Source organism: Oncorhynchus masou, chromosome 32 (assembly GCF_036934945.1).
Source record: "Oncorhynchus masou masou isolate Uvic2021 chromosome 32, UVic_Omas_1.1, whole genome shotgun sequence".
Classification (NCBI taxonomy): Eukaryota; Metazoa; Chordata; class Actinopteri; order Salmoniformes; family Salmonidae; genus Oncorhynchus; species Oncorhynchus masou.
Window position 1 is genome coordinate 85,588,146 of NC_088243.1, and position 14,335 is coordinate 85,602,480.

A 14,335-nucleotide genomic window follows, 5' to 3' on the forward strand; every position below is an offset into this window, starting at 1 on the left:
GAACAAGGCTGTACCGTAACTAAATGTGGAAAAAGTCAAGGGGTCTGAATATTTCCAAAGGCACTCTACATAACACATCCATCAGTGGTAGCCTACCTAAGCATGAATTAAATGTGAATGTGTCAACAGCTGCAATTCGACCTAAGATGTAGCTAACTATCAATGTTTCAGTTGCTGTACACAGAGGTCGTCATGGAGAATTCCCCTTCACGCATGTTCATCGTGAAGGTTTCAGCGTTGGACCCAGACATCGGCACCAACGGACTAGTGTCCTACACCCTCCACGGTCCCAACGCAGACAAGTTCCATCTTGATCAAAAGACAGGTTAGACACATCTTTTATTTGGGGTCTAAGCAGAAAGAGGCCCTAATTTAAATCTGTTTTTGTTTGAGTTGAGAGATTGCATCTCCATTCTTACAAAAAACTTAAACTGAGGTCTTCAAAGAAGATGGTGTCTACCGTCAGACCGACACAGAGGTTTGGTGTTTTTTCTATATTTGGTGCTTTGGCTTCTCATCAACCATACTTCCTGTTTGTCATAGCACAAGCCCATCATCAATCTCTCTTCATTATTGTAAGTCAAACAGAGCTCATAATCTTAAGAATGTGTGCTATCACATTACATATATGCTAGGAGAAGCTTTGATATGGCCTTCAATCCAAAGTAATGTTATGACACTGGTAGCACGGTGAATGACTACCAGAAATGTAAACATTTTGTGATTTATATGTACTTCTCACGGTTTTGTTCTTGATAGATTTCAGTAAATATTTTGTCAAATGTTTGTAAAGAATGTATAGGCCTACTGTCTGACCCTTTCCCCACCATTTTGATATACTGTACATTTCAGTGTGTTTCTCCGCCATTTTGATGTACATCTCAGTGTGTTTCTCCAACATTTTGATATTTATCTCAGTGTGTTTCTCCACCATTTTGATATACATCTCAGTGTGTTTCCCCACCATTTTGATATACATCTCAGTGTTTTTTTCCCACCATTGTGATATAGAGTACCAGTCAAAAGTTTGTATATACCTACTCATTCAAGGGTTTTTCTTTATTTGACTGTTCTACATTGTAGAATAACAGTGAAGACATCAAAACTATGAAAAAACACATATGGAATCATGTAGTAACCAAAAAAATGTTAACCTGTTGAGTGTAGTGGGTAGTATTTTGATGTTTGGATGAAAAACGTACCCAACTGAAACTGCCTATTTTTCAGCCCAGAATCTAGAATATGCATATAATTGCAGGCGAAAACCTGAGGAAAATCCAACAAGGAAGTGCCTAAGAGAAACTAATTTCCCTGTTCCATTGCATGCCTTCCCTCCATTTAAAGGGATATAAACCAGTTTCAGGCTTTTATTCTGAAAAATGAGCGAGAAGGATCACATCAGTGGATGGCTGGGTGCCAGCAGAGTTTTGCATGTGCAACAGCTTGGAGCAGACATTTTCTCCCTCTCTCCTATTTGAAATATTATTTATTATTTATTGCAAAAACAACCTGAGGATTGATTATAAAAAACATGTGACATGTTTCTACGAACTTTACGAATACTATTTGGAATTTTCATCTGCCCCATCGTGACCACTCGAGCCTGTGGATTTCTGAACAAAACGCGCCAACCAAATGGAGGCATTTTGGATATAAAAATAATATTTATGGAACAAAAGGGAACATTTATTGTGTAACTGGGAGTCTAGTGAGTGCAAACATCCGAAGATCATCAAAGGTAAGCGATTCATTTGATTGCTTTTCTGACTTTCGTGACCAATCTACTTTGCTGCTAGCTGTTTGTAATGGTTTGTCTGCTGAGAGAGATGCCCTTACATAAACGCTTGGATAGCTTTTGCTGTAAAGCTTTCTGAAATCTGGCACACCAGGTGGATTAACAACAAGCTGAGCTGTGTTTTGCTATATTGCACTTGTGATTTCATGAAAATTAAATGTTTTTAGTAATTTAATTTGAATTTGGTGCTCTGCAATTCAGCGGACGTTGACGAAAATGATACGGCTAACGGGATGGGTGCGCCAAGAAGTTGTTTAAACAAATCAAAATCTATTTAATTTTTTAGATTCTTCAAAGTATCTACCCTTTGCCTTGATGACAGCTTTGCACACTCTTGGCACTCTCATCCAGCTTCACCTGGAATCCTCTTTTCAACAGTCTTGAAAGAGTTCCCACATATGCTGAGCCCTTGTGAGCTGATTTTTCTTCACTCTGCGGTCCGACTCATCCCAAACCATCCAATTGGGTTGAGGTTGGGTGATTGTGGAGGCCAGGTCATCTGATGCAGCACTCCATCACTCTCCTTCTTGTTAAAATAGCCCTTACACAGCCTGGAGGTGTGTTGGGTCATTATCCTGCTGAAAAACAAATGATAGTCCCACTAAGCGCAAACCAGATGGGATTGCGTATCGCTGCAGAATCCTGTGGTAGCCATGCTGGTTAAGTGTTCCTTGAATTCCAAATAAATCACACACAGTGTCACCAGCAAAGCACCCCCACACCATCACACCTCCTCCTCCATGCTTCACGGTGGGAACCACACATGCGGATATCATCCGTTCACCTACTCTGCATCTCACAGAGCCATTGAACCAAAAATCTCAAATTTGGACTCATCAGACTAAATGACAAATTTCCACAAGTCTAATGTCCATTGCTCGTGTTTCTTGGCGCAATCAAGCCTCTTCTTATTATTGGTGTCCTTTAGTAGTGGTTTCATTGCAGAAATTCGACCACGAAGGCCTGATTTACAGAGTCTCCTCTGAACAGTTGATGTTGACATATGTCTATTGCTGGAGCTCTGTAAAGCATTTATTTGTGCTGCAATTGGAGGTGCAGCTAACTCTAATGAACTTTGAAGAATCTTCAATGGAAAATATATTTTGATTTGTTTAACACTCTTTTGGTTACTCCATGATTCCATATGTGTTATTTCATAGTTTTGATGTCTTCACTATTATTCTACAATGTAGAAAATAGTAAAAATAAAGAAAACCCCTTGAATAAGTATGCGTGTCCTAACATTTGACTGATACTGTACATCTCAGTGATTTTTTCCCCATCACCAACAGTCAGTTTCATCTATACTTAGACTACATCTATCCATCTATATATTGTATGTGAGGCCCTCTGCTCCACTAGGAGATGGACTTAGAAGGAATAAGTTATCTATAATATGTCCATCTATTTATCTGTTCTTCTTCTCTGTGACAGGGGAGTTGTTCACCCTGGCCCAGTTGGACCGGGAGAAGATGATGGAGTATGACCTGGTAGTTAAAGCTACGGACGGCGGAGGTCGCTCCTGCCAGGCAGACATCTTACTCATGATCCAGGATATGAATGACAACCCTCCCAAGTTCTCCAACAACCACTATGAAATCACCGTGTTCGACAACACCACCGTCAGGACACCCATCGCCGTCATCTACGCCAAAGACCCTGACACTGGTAAGTTATGTTATTGATATAAAATGAAAAGTGTAAACATTCTGAGGGAGAGTCTGAAGGGGCTTTGCTGATCTAGTTATTATATTTCATGTGCTAAAATCTATAGAATCAGAATGACTAGAATGGACATTTGCATTCTGAGGCATGGTTTGAGGGGCTTTGTCTGATCTAGTACTTCTATTTTTATGGTAGAATCTAAATGTCCCCTTTATGTATCAGAGGCTCTACTCCTATATACATCCCCAGGTCATAACATGGAGACTGTTCTCCTATTCCCCAGGTGATAACAGAGAGACTAGTCTCCTATATACTTCCTGACTGCCACCCACCTCCACATAATATTTCATGGCCCTAAACCCCGCCCCCTCTGTGGATATAACCAACGGGACTGCAGGATATGAGTCAACAAGCGCATCACTAATTTATGCATATTTAATTTAAAGTTCTAGGCATCTGGATTGATGAAAAACATGTTGATAAGTTGATTAAGAAATGAAGAATTCAAATGAAGTCTTATTCTATAAGAACAGGTCCTGTCTTTTGTTAAATAGCAGAAAACAAATAATTCAGTCGACATTTCTGATGGCTTTAGACTATGGCATTATTGTCTATATGAATGCAGCAGCCAATACACTGAAGTCATTGGAGGTAGTTTACCACAGTGCACTACGCTTTGTTACGGGTATCAAGCTCAGGACGCATCGCATGCATTCTCTATCAGAAACTGGCCCTCTCTGAAGTCTCGCAGAGCGATGCATTGCGCTCTTTTTTTGTTGTCTTAAAAGCCCTCTTGCATAAACTTCCACCATAACCTTACCTCGTTGTTCACCTTCAGACGTTTAAGTTACCAGATCTGGAATCAGGGATGGGTAAACGTGGAGAACCCTTCAATATCTACTGAGTTAGGGCAATCATTTTCTTTGTTTTTTTTTGCTCTTCTCATCAAATCAAATCAAACTTATTTGTCACATACACCTGGTGAGCAGATGTTAATGCGAGTGTAGCGAAATGCTTGTGCTTCGAGTTCTGACCATGTAGTAATATCTAACAAGTAATCTAACCTAACAATTTCACAACAACTACCTTATACACACACGTGTAAAGGAATGAATATGAATATGTACATACAAATATATGGATGAGCGATGGCTGAACTGCATAGGCAAGATGCAGTAGATGGTATCGAGTACAGTATATACACATGAGATAAGTAATGTAGGGTATGAAAACATTATATTAAGTGGCTAGTGATAAATCAATACATTTTTCCATTATTAAAGTGGCTAGAGTTGAGTCAGTATGTTGGCAGCAGCCACTCAATGTTAGTGGTTGCTGTTTAACAGTCTGATGGCCTTGAGATAGAAGCTGTTTTTCAGTCTCTCGGACCCCGCTTTGATGCACCTGTACTGACCTCATCTTTTGGATGATAGCGGGGTGAACAGGCAGTGGCTCGGGTGGTTGTTGTCCTTGATGATCTTTTTGGGCTTCCTGTGAAATCGGGTGGTGTAGGTGTCCTGGAGGGCAGGTAGTTTGCCCCCGGTGATGCGTTGTGCAGACCTCACTACCCTCTGGAGAGCATTGCGGTTATGGGCGGAGCAGTTGCCGTACCAGGTGGTGATATAGCCTGACAGGATGCTCTCGATTGTGCATCTGTAAAAGTGTGTAAATGTTTTTGGTGACAAGCCAAATCACTTCAGCTTCCTGAGGTTGAAGACCTTCTTCACCACACTGTCTGTGAGGGTGGACCATTTCAGTTTGTCTGTGATGTGTACGCCGAGGAACTTAAAACTTTCCACACTCTCCACTTCTGTCCCATCAATGTAGATAGGGGGCTGCTCCCTCTGCTGTTTCCTGAAGTCCACGATCATCTCCTTTGTTTTGTTGACATTGAGTGTGAGGTTATTTTCCTGACACCACACTCTGAGGGCCCTCACCTCCTCCCTGTAGGCCGTCATGTGGAATGATCTCCAAAAGTCCTTAAATTTGGTTCAGTTGGTGCCTGTTGAGCAATTCAGGAGGATGTTAGAGTACATTTTTACTAAAGAATGTTTGGGTTTCATTTGACTGTGATTTTCTTGTCATGTAATTGATGTGTATACAGAACATTCAGAAAGTATTTCAGACCTCTTGACTTTTTCCACATTTTGTTAAGTTACAACCTTATTCTGGGGCGGCAGGGTAGCCTAGTGGTTAGAGCGTTGGACTAGTAACCGGAAGGTTGCGAGTTCAAACCCCCGAGCTGACAAGGTACAAATCTGTCATTCTGCCCCTGAACAGGCAGTTAACCCACTGTTCCCAGGCCATCATTGAAAATAATAATTTGTTCTTAACTGACTTGCCTGGTTAAATAAAGAAAAAATTAAATTCTAAAATGAATTAAATAGTTTTTTTTTCCCTCATCAATCTACACACCATAATGACATCACAATACCCCATAATGACATCACAATAACCCATAATGACATCACAATACCCCATAATGACATCACAATAACCCATAATGACAAACAAAAAACATGTTTTTTAGAAAGTGGAAATATCACATTTACAGTATGTAAGTATTCAGAGCCTTTACTAATTTCTTGCTCTGGGAATTGTCTTGGTGGTTCCAACCTTCTTATATTTAATATATATATATATATACAGAGAGAGAGAGAGAGACTGAGGAACAGGACCTGTAGGTGCAGAAACACATATCTAATCATGTATTATCCTGAGGCTGTTTCTTATGGCTGTTTGGCATTTTTTTATGACTGTTTATTAGTTGAGTCTTCTTCATTATTGCACCTTGCATATTGTTTTGATAAGGCCATTAACTCATAGCTGTATATTAAGTTATCACCTACTGTTGGGATTAGCATACTTTGGAAGAAACCTAAACTCGTGGTGCTAAACCAATCAGACTGACAATTCCTATTTTCTCCTCTGGCAGATATGAACTCTGAGGTGAAATACCATAGAGATAATAGTAGCTAGATAGTGCCCTGTCTCTATATGAAATAGTCTCTGCTCAGAACAACCAGACTGACTCCTATTCTCTCCTCTCCTTCTGCAGGTATAAACTCTGAGGTGAAGTATTCTCTACTCGAGGACAACAGCGGCCACTTCTCATTAGAAGAGTTCTCTGGTATCCTGCGCCTGGAGAGGTCGCTGGCCGAAAACACCCGGTCGACCTTTGAACTCAAGGTCAAAGCCACCGACAGGGGGCTTCCCCGAAAACTGTACTCCATCGCCACAGTTACAGTGCATGTTGTTGACCTGAGCAACTACGAGCCGGTATTCTTAAGCCAGGAGTACTCCGCCCAGATCCCAGAATCCACCCTGGTAGGGTCAGAGGTCATCAGCGTCTCTGCCCTCACTAGAGATGGGACCGAGACGGAATCCATCGTCTACTCCATCGTCTCTGGCAACGAGGGGGGAAGGTTCTACCTGCACCCAGCAACTGGTAAGGTTCTGTTCCGTCACTTCCAGGAGTTCCATGGGTCAGTAAGGTTCTGTGAGATTCCAAAACATTCCATAATATTCCATAAAGTTTATTTGAGTTTATTTGGGCAAATTAATATATTTATGAAGCACAATCATTTTGAATCCCACGTCAGCAAGAAAGACCTGGCAGAAGGCAGAGAAGCCCACTTATAAGGTTGATGGAAAGCTAAAGGGTATAGCAAATACCTATTCACCTGGTTCTGTTGCTGACTGCAATATATTGCCATTTCTTTAATGTTTTGGCAGAGTTAGAAGGTCTGCTTTCTATTTGATACTCAGAAGTCAGAAATCGGAGCAGTATTGCACAGCGAGGCAGAGAAATTATTGAAAGTACATTGTCAACGCTGGTGCACTTTTGATAGATTTTGTAAAGGTCCTGTTGATATACACTACCGGTCAAATGTTTTAGAACGGCTACTCATTCCAGGGTTTTTCTTTATTTTTGACTATTGTAGAATAATAGTGAAGACATCACAACTATGAAATAACACAAATGGAATCATGTAGTAACCAAAAAAGTGTTAAACAAATCCAAATATATTTTATATACTGAGATCCTTCAAAGTAGCCATCCTTTGGCTTGATGACAACCTTGCACACTCTTGGCATTCTCTCAACCAGCTTCATGAGGTCACCTGGAATGCATTTCAATTAGCAGGTGTGCCTTGTTAAAAGTTAACTTGTGGAATTTCTTTCCTTCTTAATGCGTATGAGCCAATCAGTTGTGTTGTGACAAGGTAGGGGTGGTATACAGAAGATAGCCCTATTTGTTAAAAGACCAAGTCCATATTATGGCAAGAACAGCTCAAATAAGCAAAGAGAACCAACAGTCCATCATTACTTTATGACATGGTCAGTCAATATGGAACATTTCAAGAACTTTGAATGTTTCTTCAAGTGCAGTCGCAAAAACCATCAAGCGCTATTATGAAACTGGCTATCATGAGGACCGCCACAGGAATGGAAGACCCAGACTTACCTCTGCTGCAGAGGATAAGTTCATTAGAGTTACCAGCCTCAGAAATTGCAGCCCAAATAAATGCTTCACAGAGTTCAAGTAACAGACACATCTCAACATCAACTGTTCAGAGGAGACTGTGTGAATCAGGACTTCATGGTCGAATTGCTTCAAAGAAACCACTGCTAAAGGACACCAATAATAAGAAGAGACTTTCTTACGTCAAGAAATACGAGCAATGGACGTTAGACCAGTGGAAATGTGTCCTTTGGTCTGGAGTCCAAGTTGGAGATTTTTGGTTCCAATCGCTGTGTTTTTGTGAGATGCGGTGTGGGTGAACGGATGATCCCAGCATGTGTATTTCCCACCATGAAGCATGGAGGAGGACGTGTTATGGTGTGGGGTGTGCTATTATGGTGTGCTATTGACACTGTGTGTGATTTATTTAGAATTCAAGCACACTTAACCAGCATGGCTACCACAGCATTCTGCAGCAATACTCCATCCCAACTGATTTGGGCTTAGTGGGACTATCATTTGTTTTTCAACAGGACAATGACCCAACACACCTCCAGGCTGTGTAAGGGCTATTTTAACAAGAAGGAGAGTGATGGAGTGCTGCGTCAGATGACTTGGCCTCCACAATCCCCTGACCTCAACCAAATTTATATGGTTTGAAATGAGTCGGACCACAGAGTAAAGGAAAAGCAGCCAACAAGTGCTAAGCATATGTGGGAACTCCTTCAAGATTGTTGGAAAAGCATTCCAGGTGAAGATGGTTGAGAGAATGCCAAGAGTGTACAAAGCTGTCGTTAAAAATCAAATTCAATATATTTTGATTTGTTTAACACTTTTTTTGGTTACTACATGATTCCGTATGTGTTATTTAATAGTTCTACAATGTATAAAATCGTTCAAAATAAAGAAAAACCCTTGAATGAGTAGGTGTTCTAAAAAGTTTGACCGGTAGTGTAAGCTGTACAGCAATCAGCCACTCTGGATAAGTATACATTAGTCAGTAATGTGTTATACTGCCTGGTCTTATGGTGGTGCCACGTCTGTGGTGGTGTACCTTGTGACACCACCAAAGACGCCTGGAGTTTATTTTCTCCCTGATTTCTCTTGGTGTCCCTTCATTACAAATCCTATCCTGCTTTGATATACCGTAGCAGGGCAGGAGTCTCATAGAGGTTGGTTGGACTGAGCCAAACCAATGTCTGTATTTGTTGTTAAACCGTTCAATAGCCGGTCTTGTCAGCAACTTAATCCACTCGTGTGTAGTTCCATCCCAGGAGTAATCATCCCACCACACAGCTGTTCTGTTACCATTGTGTCAAAGCAACAAAGTCGTTTTTTTAGTTATGTATTACATGTTGTATCAATGGAGACAGACGTGGAAGCTCAATGTTATGTATTATATGTTGTATCTATGGAGACAGACGTGGAAGCTTAATATTCTGTATTATATGTTGTATCAGTGGAGACAGACGTGGAAGCTTAATATTGTGTATTATATGTTGTATCAGTGGAGACAGGTGTAGAAGCTTAATATTGTGTATTATATATGTTGTATCAGTGGAGACAGGCGTGGAAGCTTAATATTGTGTATTATATGTTGTATCAATGGAGACAGACGTGGAAGCTTAATATTGTGTATTATATGTTGTATCAGTGGAGACACGTGGAAGCTTAATGTTATATATTATATGTTGTATCAATGGAGACAGACATGGAAGCTTAATGTTATGTATTATATGTTGTATCAGTGGAGACAGACGTGGAAGCTTAATGTTATGTATTATATGTTGTATCAATGGAGACAGACGTGGAAGCTTAATATTGTGTATTATATGTTGTATCAGTGGAGACACGTGGAAGCTTAATGTTATATATTATATGTTGTATCAATGGAGACAGACATGGAAGCTTAATGTTATGTGTTATATGTTGTATCAGTGGAGACAGACGTGGAAGCTTAATGTTATGTATTACATGTTGTATCAATGGAGACAGACGTGGAAGCTTAATGTTATGTATTATATGTTGTATCTATGGAGACAGACGTGGAAGCTTAATATTCTGTATTATATGTTGTATCAGTGGAGACAGACGTGGAAGCTTAATATTGTGTATTATATGTTGTATCAGTGGAGACAGGTGTAGAAGCTTAATATTGTGTATTATATATGTTGTATCAGTGGAGACAGGCGTGGAAGCTTAATATTGTGTATTATATGTTGTATCAATGGAGACAGACGTGGAAGCTTAATATTGTGTATTATATGTTGTATCAGTGGAGACACGTGGAAGCTTAATGTTATATATTATATGTTGTATCAATGGAGACAGACATGGAAGCTTAATGTTATGTATTATATGTTGTATCAGTGGAGACAGACGTGGAAGCTTAATGTTATGTATTATATGTTGTATCAATGGAGACAGACGTGGAAGCTTAATATTATGTATTATATGTTGTATCAATGAAGACAGACGTGGAAGCTTAATGTTATGTATACATTAGTCAGTAATGTATTATACTGCCTGGTATTATGGTGGTGTCTCCATTGTTGTATCAATGGAGACAGGTGTGGAAGCTTAATGTTATGTATTATATGTTGTATCAATGGAGACAGACGTGGAAGCTTAATGTTATGTATACATTAGTCAGTAATGTATTATACTGCCTGGTATTATGGTGGTGTCTCCATTGTTGTATCAATGGAGACAGGTGTGGAAGCTTAATGTTATGTATTATATGTTGTATCAATGGAGACAGACGTGGAAGCTTAATGTTATGTATTATATGTTGTATCAATGGAGACAGGTGTGGAAGCTTAATGTTATGTATTATATGTTGTATCAATGGAGACAGACGTGGAAGCTTAATGTTATGTATTATATGTTGTATCTATGGAGACAGACGTGGAAGCTTAATGTTATGTATTATATGTTGTATCAATGGAGACAGGCGTGGAAGCTCAATGTTATTTTCTTTGGTCTCAGCTCGTCACATGAAAGAGAGAGTTTACAGGACTGAATGAGTTTAAATTTGTGATTCTCTTTGTTGTCTTTCTTCAGAGCAGAGCCCTGCAGCATAACACAGTACATTGGGTAATTTTCTTTAGTTAGTCTAACTTCAGTTATTTTTCTCTTTTCTCATTGGAACGTCAGCGAAAATCAGGTGGCACTTCCAATTGCATATTTACTAGCTCAGTTCCAACATGAGTTCAGGGTTGAAATCAAACAATTCAGGAAGTAAACTGAAATTACAATTAAATTATTTTCAATGACCTCTCAATAAACTGATAAAGGAGAAGCTATTTTGGGATATTAAATTCAAATCACTTGCTGAAATAACTGACTTTGATTCGAATTGACCCAAACCCCCAAACTCACGTCTAGATGGGTTACAGCTTTCGTCAAATTGGTGTCAAAAGTAACATTTTTTGCTGCGTGTTAGTTTATCCTTAACCCTTTTCCTAACCTTAACTACCTCAACAAACAGACAAGGTGAGGGTCTAGAAGTCTTCAACTACCTCAACGAACAGAGATTTGTACCTGTGTGATATTATTGCACATGTTGAAACCTGGTGGGTATTTTAAAGGAATGCAGGTGGCGGTTATGACTGTTGTTATGTTGTTATCTTGTCTTATGTTAAGGAAGTGTGTAAACCAGACTGGCAGATACACAGAGAGTGAGAGGGAAAGAGAGGGGGACGAGAAGGAGAGGGGGTGAGACAGACACACAGAGAGTGAGAGGGAAAGAGAGGGGATGAGAAGGAGAGGGGGAGACAGACACACAGAGAGTGAGAGGGAAAGAGAGGGGGATGAGAAGGAGAGGGGGAGACAGACACACAGAGAGTGAGAGGGAAAGAGAGGGGGATGAGAAGGAGAGGGGGAGACAGACACACAGAGAGTGAGAGGGAAAGAGAGGGGGACGAGAAGGAGAGGGGGTGAGACAGAGACACAGAGAGTGAGAGGGAAAGAGAGGGGGACGAGAAGGAGAGGGGGTGAGACAGACACACAGAGAGTGAGAGGGAAAGAGAGGGGGATGAGAAGGAGAGGGGGGAGACAGACACACAGAGAGTGAGAGGGAAAGAGAGGGGGATGAGAAGGAGAGGGGGGAGACAGACACACAGAGAGTGAGAGGGAAAGAGAGGGGGATGAGAAGGAGAGGGGGAGACAGACACACAGAGAGTGAGAGGGAAAGAGAGGGGGATGAGAAGGAGAGGGGGGAGACAGACACACAGAGAGTGAGAGGGAAAGAGAGGGGGACGAGAAGGAGAGGGGGTGAGACAGAGACACAGAGAGTGAGAGTGAAAGAGAGGGGGGAGACAGACACACAGAGAGTGAGAGTGAAAGAGAGGGGGGAGACAGACACACAGAGAGTGAGAGGGAAAGAGAGGGGGGAGACAGACACACAGAGAGTGAGAGGGAAAGAGAGGGACGAGAAGGAGAGGGGGGAGACAGACACACAGAGTGAAAGAGAAAGAGAAGGGGACGAGAAGGAGAGGGGGGAGACAGAGAGGGGGGGTGAGAGAAAGAGAGAGAGAAATAGTGAGAGAGCGAGAGAGTGAGATAGCGAGAGGGGGGTGAGAGAAAGGGAGAGAGAGAGAAAGAGTGAGAGAAGAAGAGAGAGAGGGGGGGAGTGGGTAGAAGGGAGTTTGACAGAGACAACAATGAAATGACAATTATTAACGGCAGAAAATTCTCTGTTTGTTTTCAAGCCTGTTTGGTATCAGTCGTTTTCACATCAGCCTATCGGCTGAACACAAGAGCTGTGACAGGTTTCCAACAGGGTACAGAACACCAATAGATTTATTTTACTTTTTTATTTAACTAGGCAAGTCAGTTAAGAACAAATTCTTATTTGCGTAAATCCAATGTACTTTGCTGCTGCACTCTGTGGCTTTTCTAACCATAGCTACAGTAAGGGATGTTCAGATGACGTGAGACAAGCCAAATGTAGAATGTTTCTAAAATCACAATCCATATATTATGGCAAACACCTTCCTGCTATGGACATCATTTTACCTCAACTTAACCAATAACATATATTTCTGATGTTGAGGCAGAGCTTGGAACAAGATAGAAGGGACAACTCCTTATCAACTCCTGATAAGTCCTTATCTCTACATCCTGGTACTCTAGTTAAATTGGGCTGGAACAGAAGTATATTTTACAATCCCCATTTCTCTACATCCTGGTACTATTAACAGGTAGAACCCAACACCTGTTTGACTGCATTTATGTTTTTGGGGAAACAGAACAAAGACAATCAGATAGCGCTGACAAAAACATATCTGTGTTTTGTTTTTAATAAAAGAGCACAGCAAGATCGAATTTAATATGTTGTTACTGTGGTCATCTTTGGAAAATGCTGTAATTTTTCCTATTTTTTAATGAAGGCGGAGAACATATACTCAAAACCCACATCTGTCAACCCAGGACTGCGTTAGTGTGTACAAGACCAAGTTAAAACACAGCTGTCAGTTAAATGAATAGAGTTTGTGTTGTGTGTTTTTCAGGTGTTCTGGCTGTGAATGGCTCTTTAGACTTTGAGCGGTGTCGTGAATACTACCTGTCATTGGAGGGGACGAGAGGCAAGTCGACCCTGAGCGACATCACCATGGTGATTATCAACATCACGGATGTCAATGACAACACGCCCGTGTTCGGACAGGGAGACTACAGTGCTGACGTCTCAGAGGACCTGTCGCCTGGCGATGTGGTGATGCAGGTAGTTTTCACTCTCAACTGTCAACTGTCAACTGTCATTTTAGAAACCAGTTACTGTAATACACCATTCAATGTGTTCAATGACAAGTCATTTCCCTGAGGGGACTAATCAAGTTGTTTTGAATTTGGCATTTGGACAGACACACATCTAAGTACTTAGAGAACATGGCAGTTTGGTTGAGCTAATAATGATCAGACTGATATTCTTCCAAGCAGCTCAATTCAACGAGGCTTACTGTTTCCTCTTCTCTTTCTCCTGTCAACTCACTCTTATCTCTTCCCTCTTATCTCTTTCCTCTTATCTCTTTCCTCTTATCTCTTTCCTCTTCTCACCCCCTTATCTCTTCCCTCATCTCTTCTCTCTTCTCTCTCCCACTTCTCCTGCTTCTCCCCCTTTCCCCTCCTTCCCCCACTCCAAGGTGACAGCCATCGACCTGGATGGGCCGTTGAACAACCTTATCCACTATTCCATCTGCAGTGGAGATCCTCATGGGCAGTTCAGCATCGACCCTCGCAGTGGAGAGGTCATAGTCAGGGCTACGCTGGACAGAGAGGAGGTGAGGGGGGTTTCGTTTAGGCTTTTATATGGGGAAGGAATCACCTGGAATAAAGTTTTAAAAAACTGCTCAGAACAGGGTTCCCTGGAGATGCAGTGTTGAAGCCCTTTGCTCTCCTCGGAGCTAAGA

The 14,335-nt window shown here is 41.2% G+C and overlaps 1 protein-coding gene across 1 annotated transcript in view; it reads left to right on the forward strand.

The window, feature by feature from the left end:
- LOC135526742 (protocadherin Fat 2-like) overlaps window positions 1-14,335 on the forward strand; it is a 78,598-nt gene that overhangs the window by 39,085 nt on the left and 25,178 nt on the right. Inside the window, exons 15-19 of the mRNA XM_064955362.1 lie at window positions 172-325; window positions 3,230-3,463; window positions 6,519-6,908; window positions 13,439-13,650; window positions 14,069-14,206. Of these exons, the coding sequence (XP_064811434.1) occupies window positions 172-325; window positions 3,230-3,463; window positions 6,519-6,908; window positions 13,439-13,650; window positions 14,069-14,206 (1,128 nt within the window). The remainder of the gene's footprint in view (window positions 1-171; window positions 326-3,229; window positions 3,464-6,518; window positions 6,909-13,438; window positions 13,651-14,068; window positions 14,207-14,335) is intronic.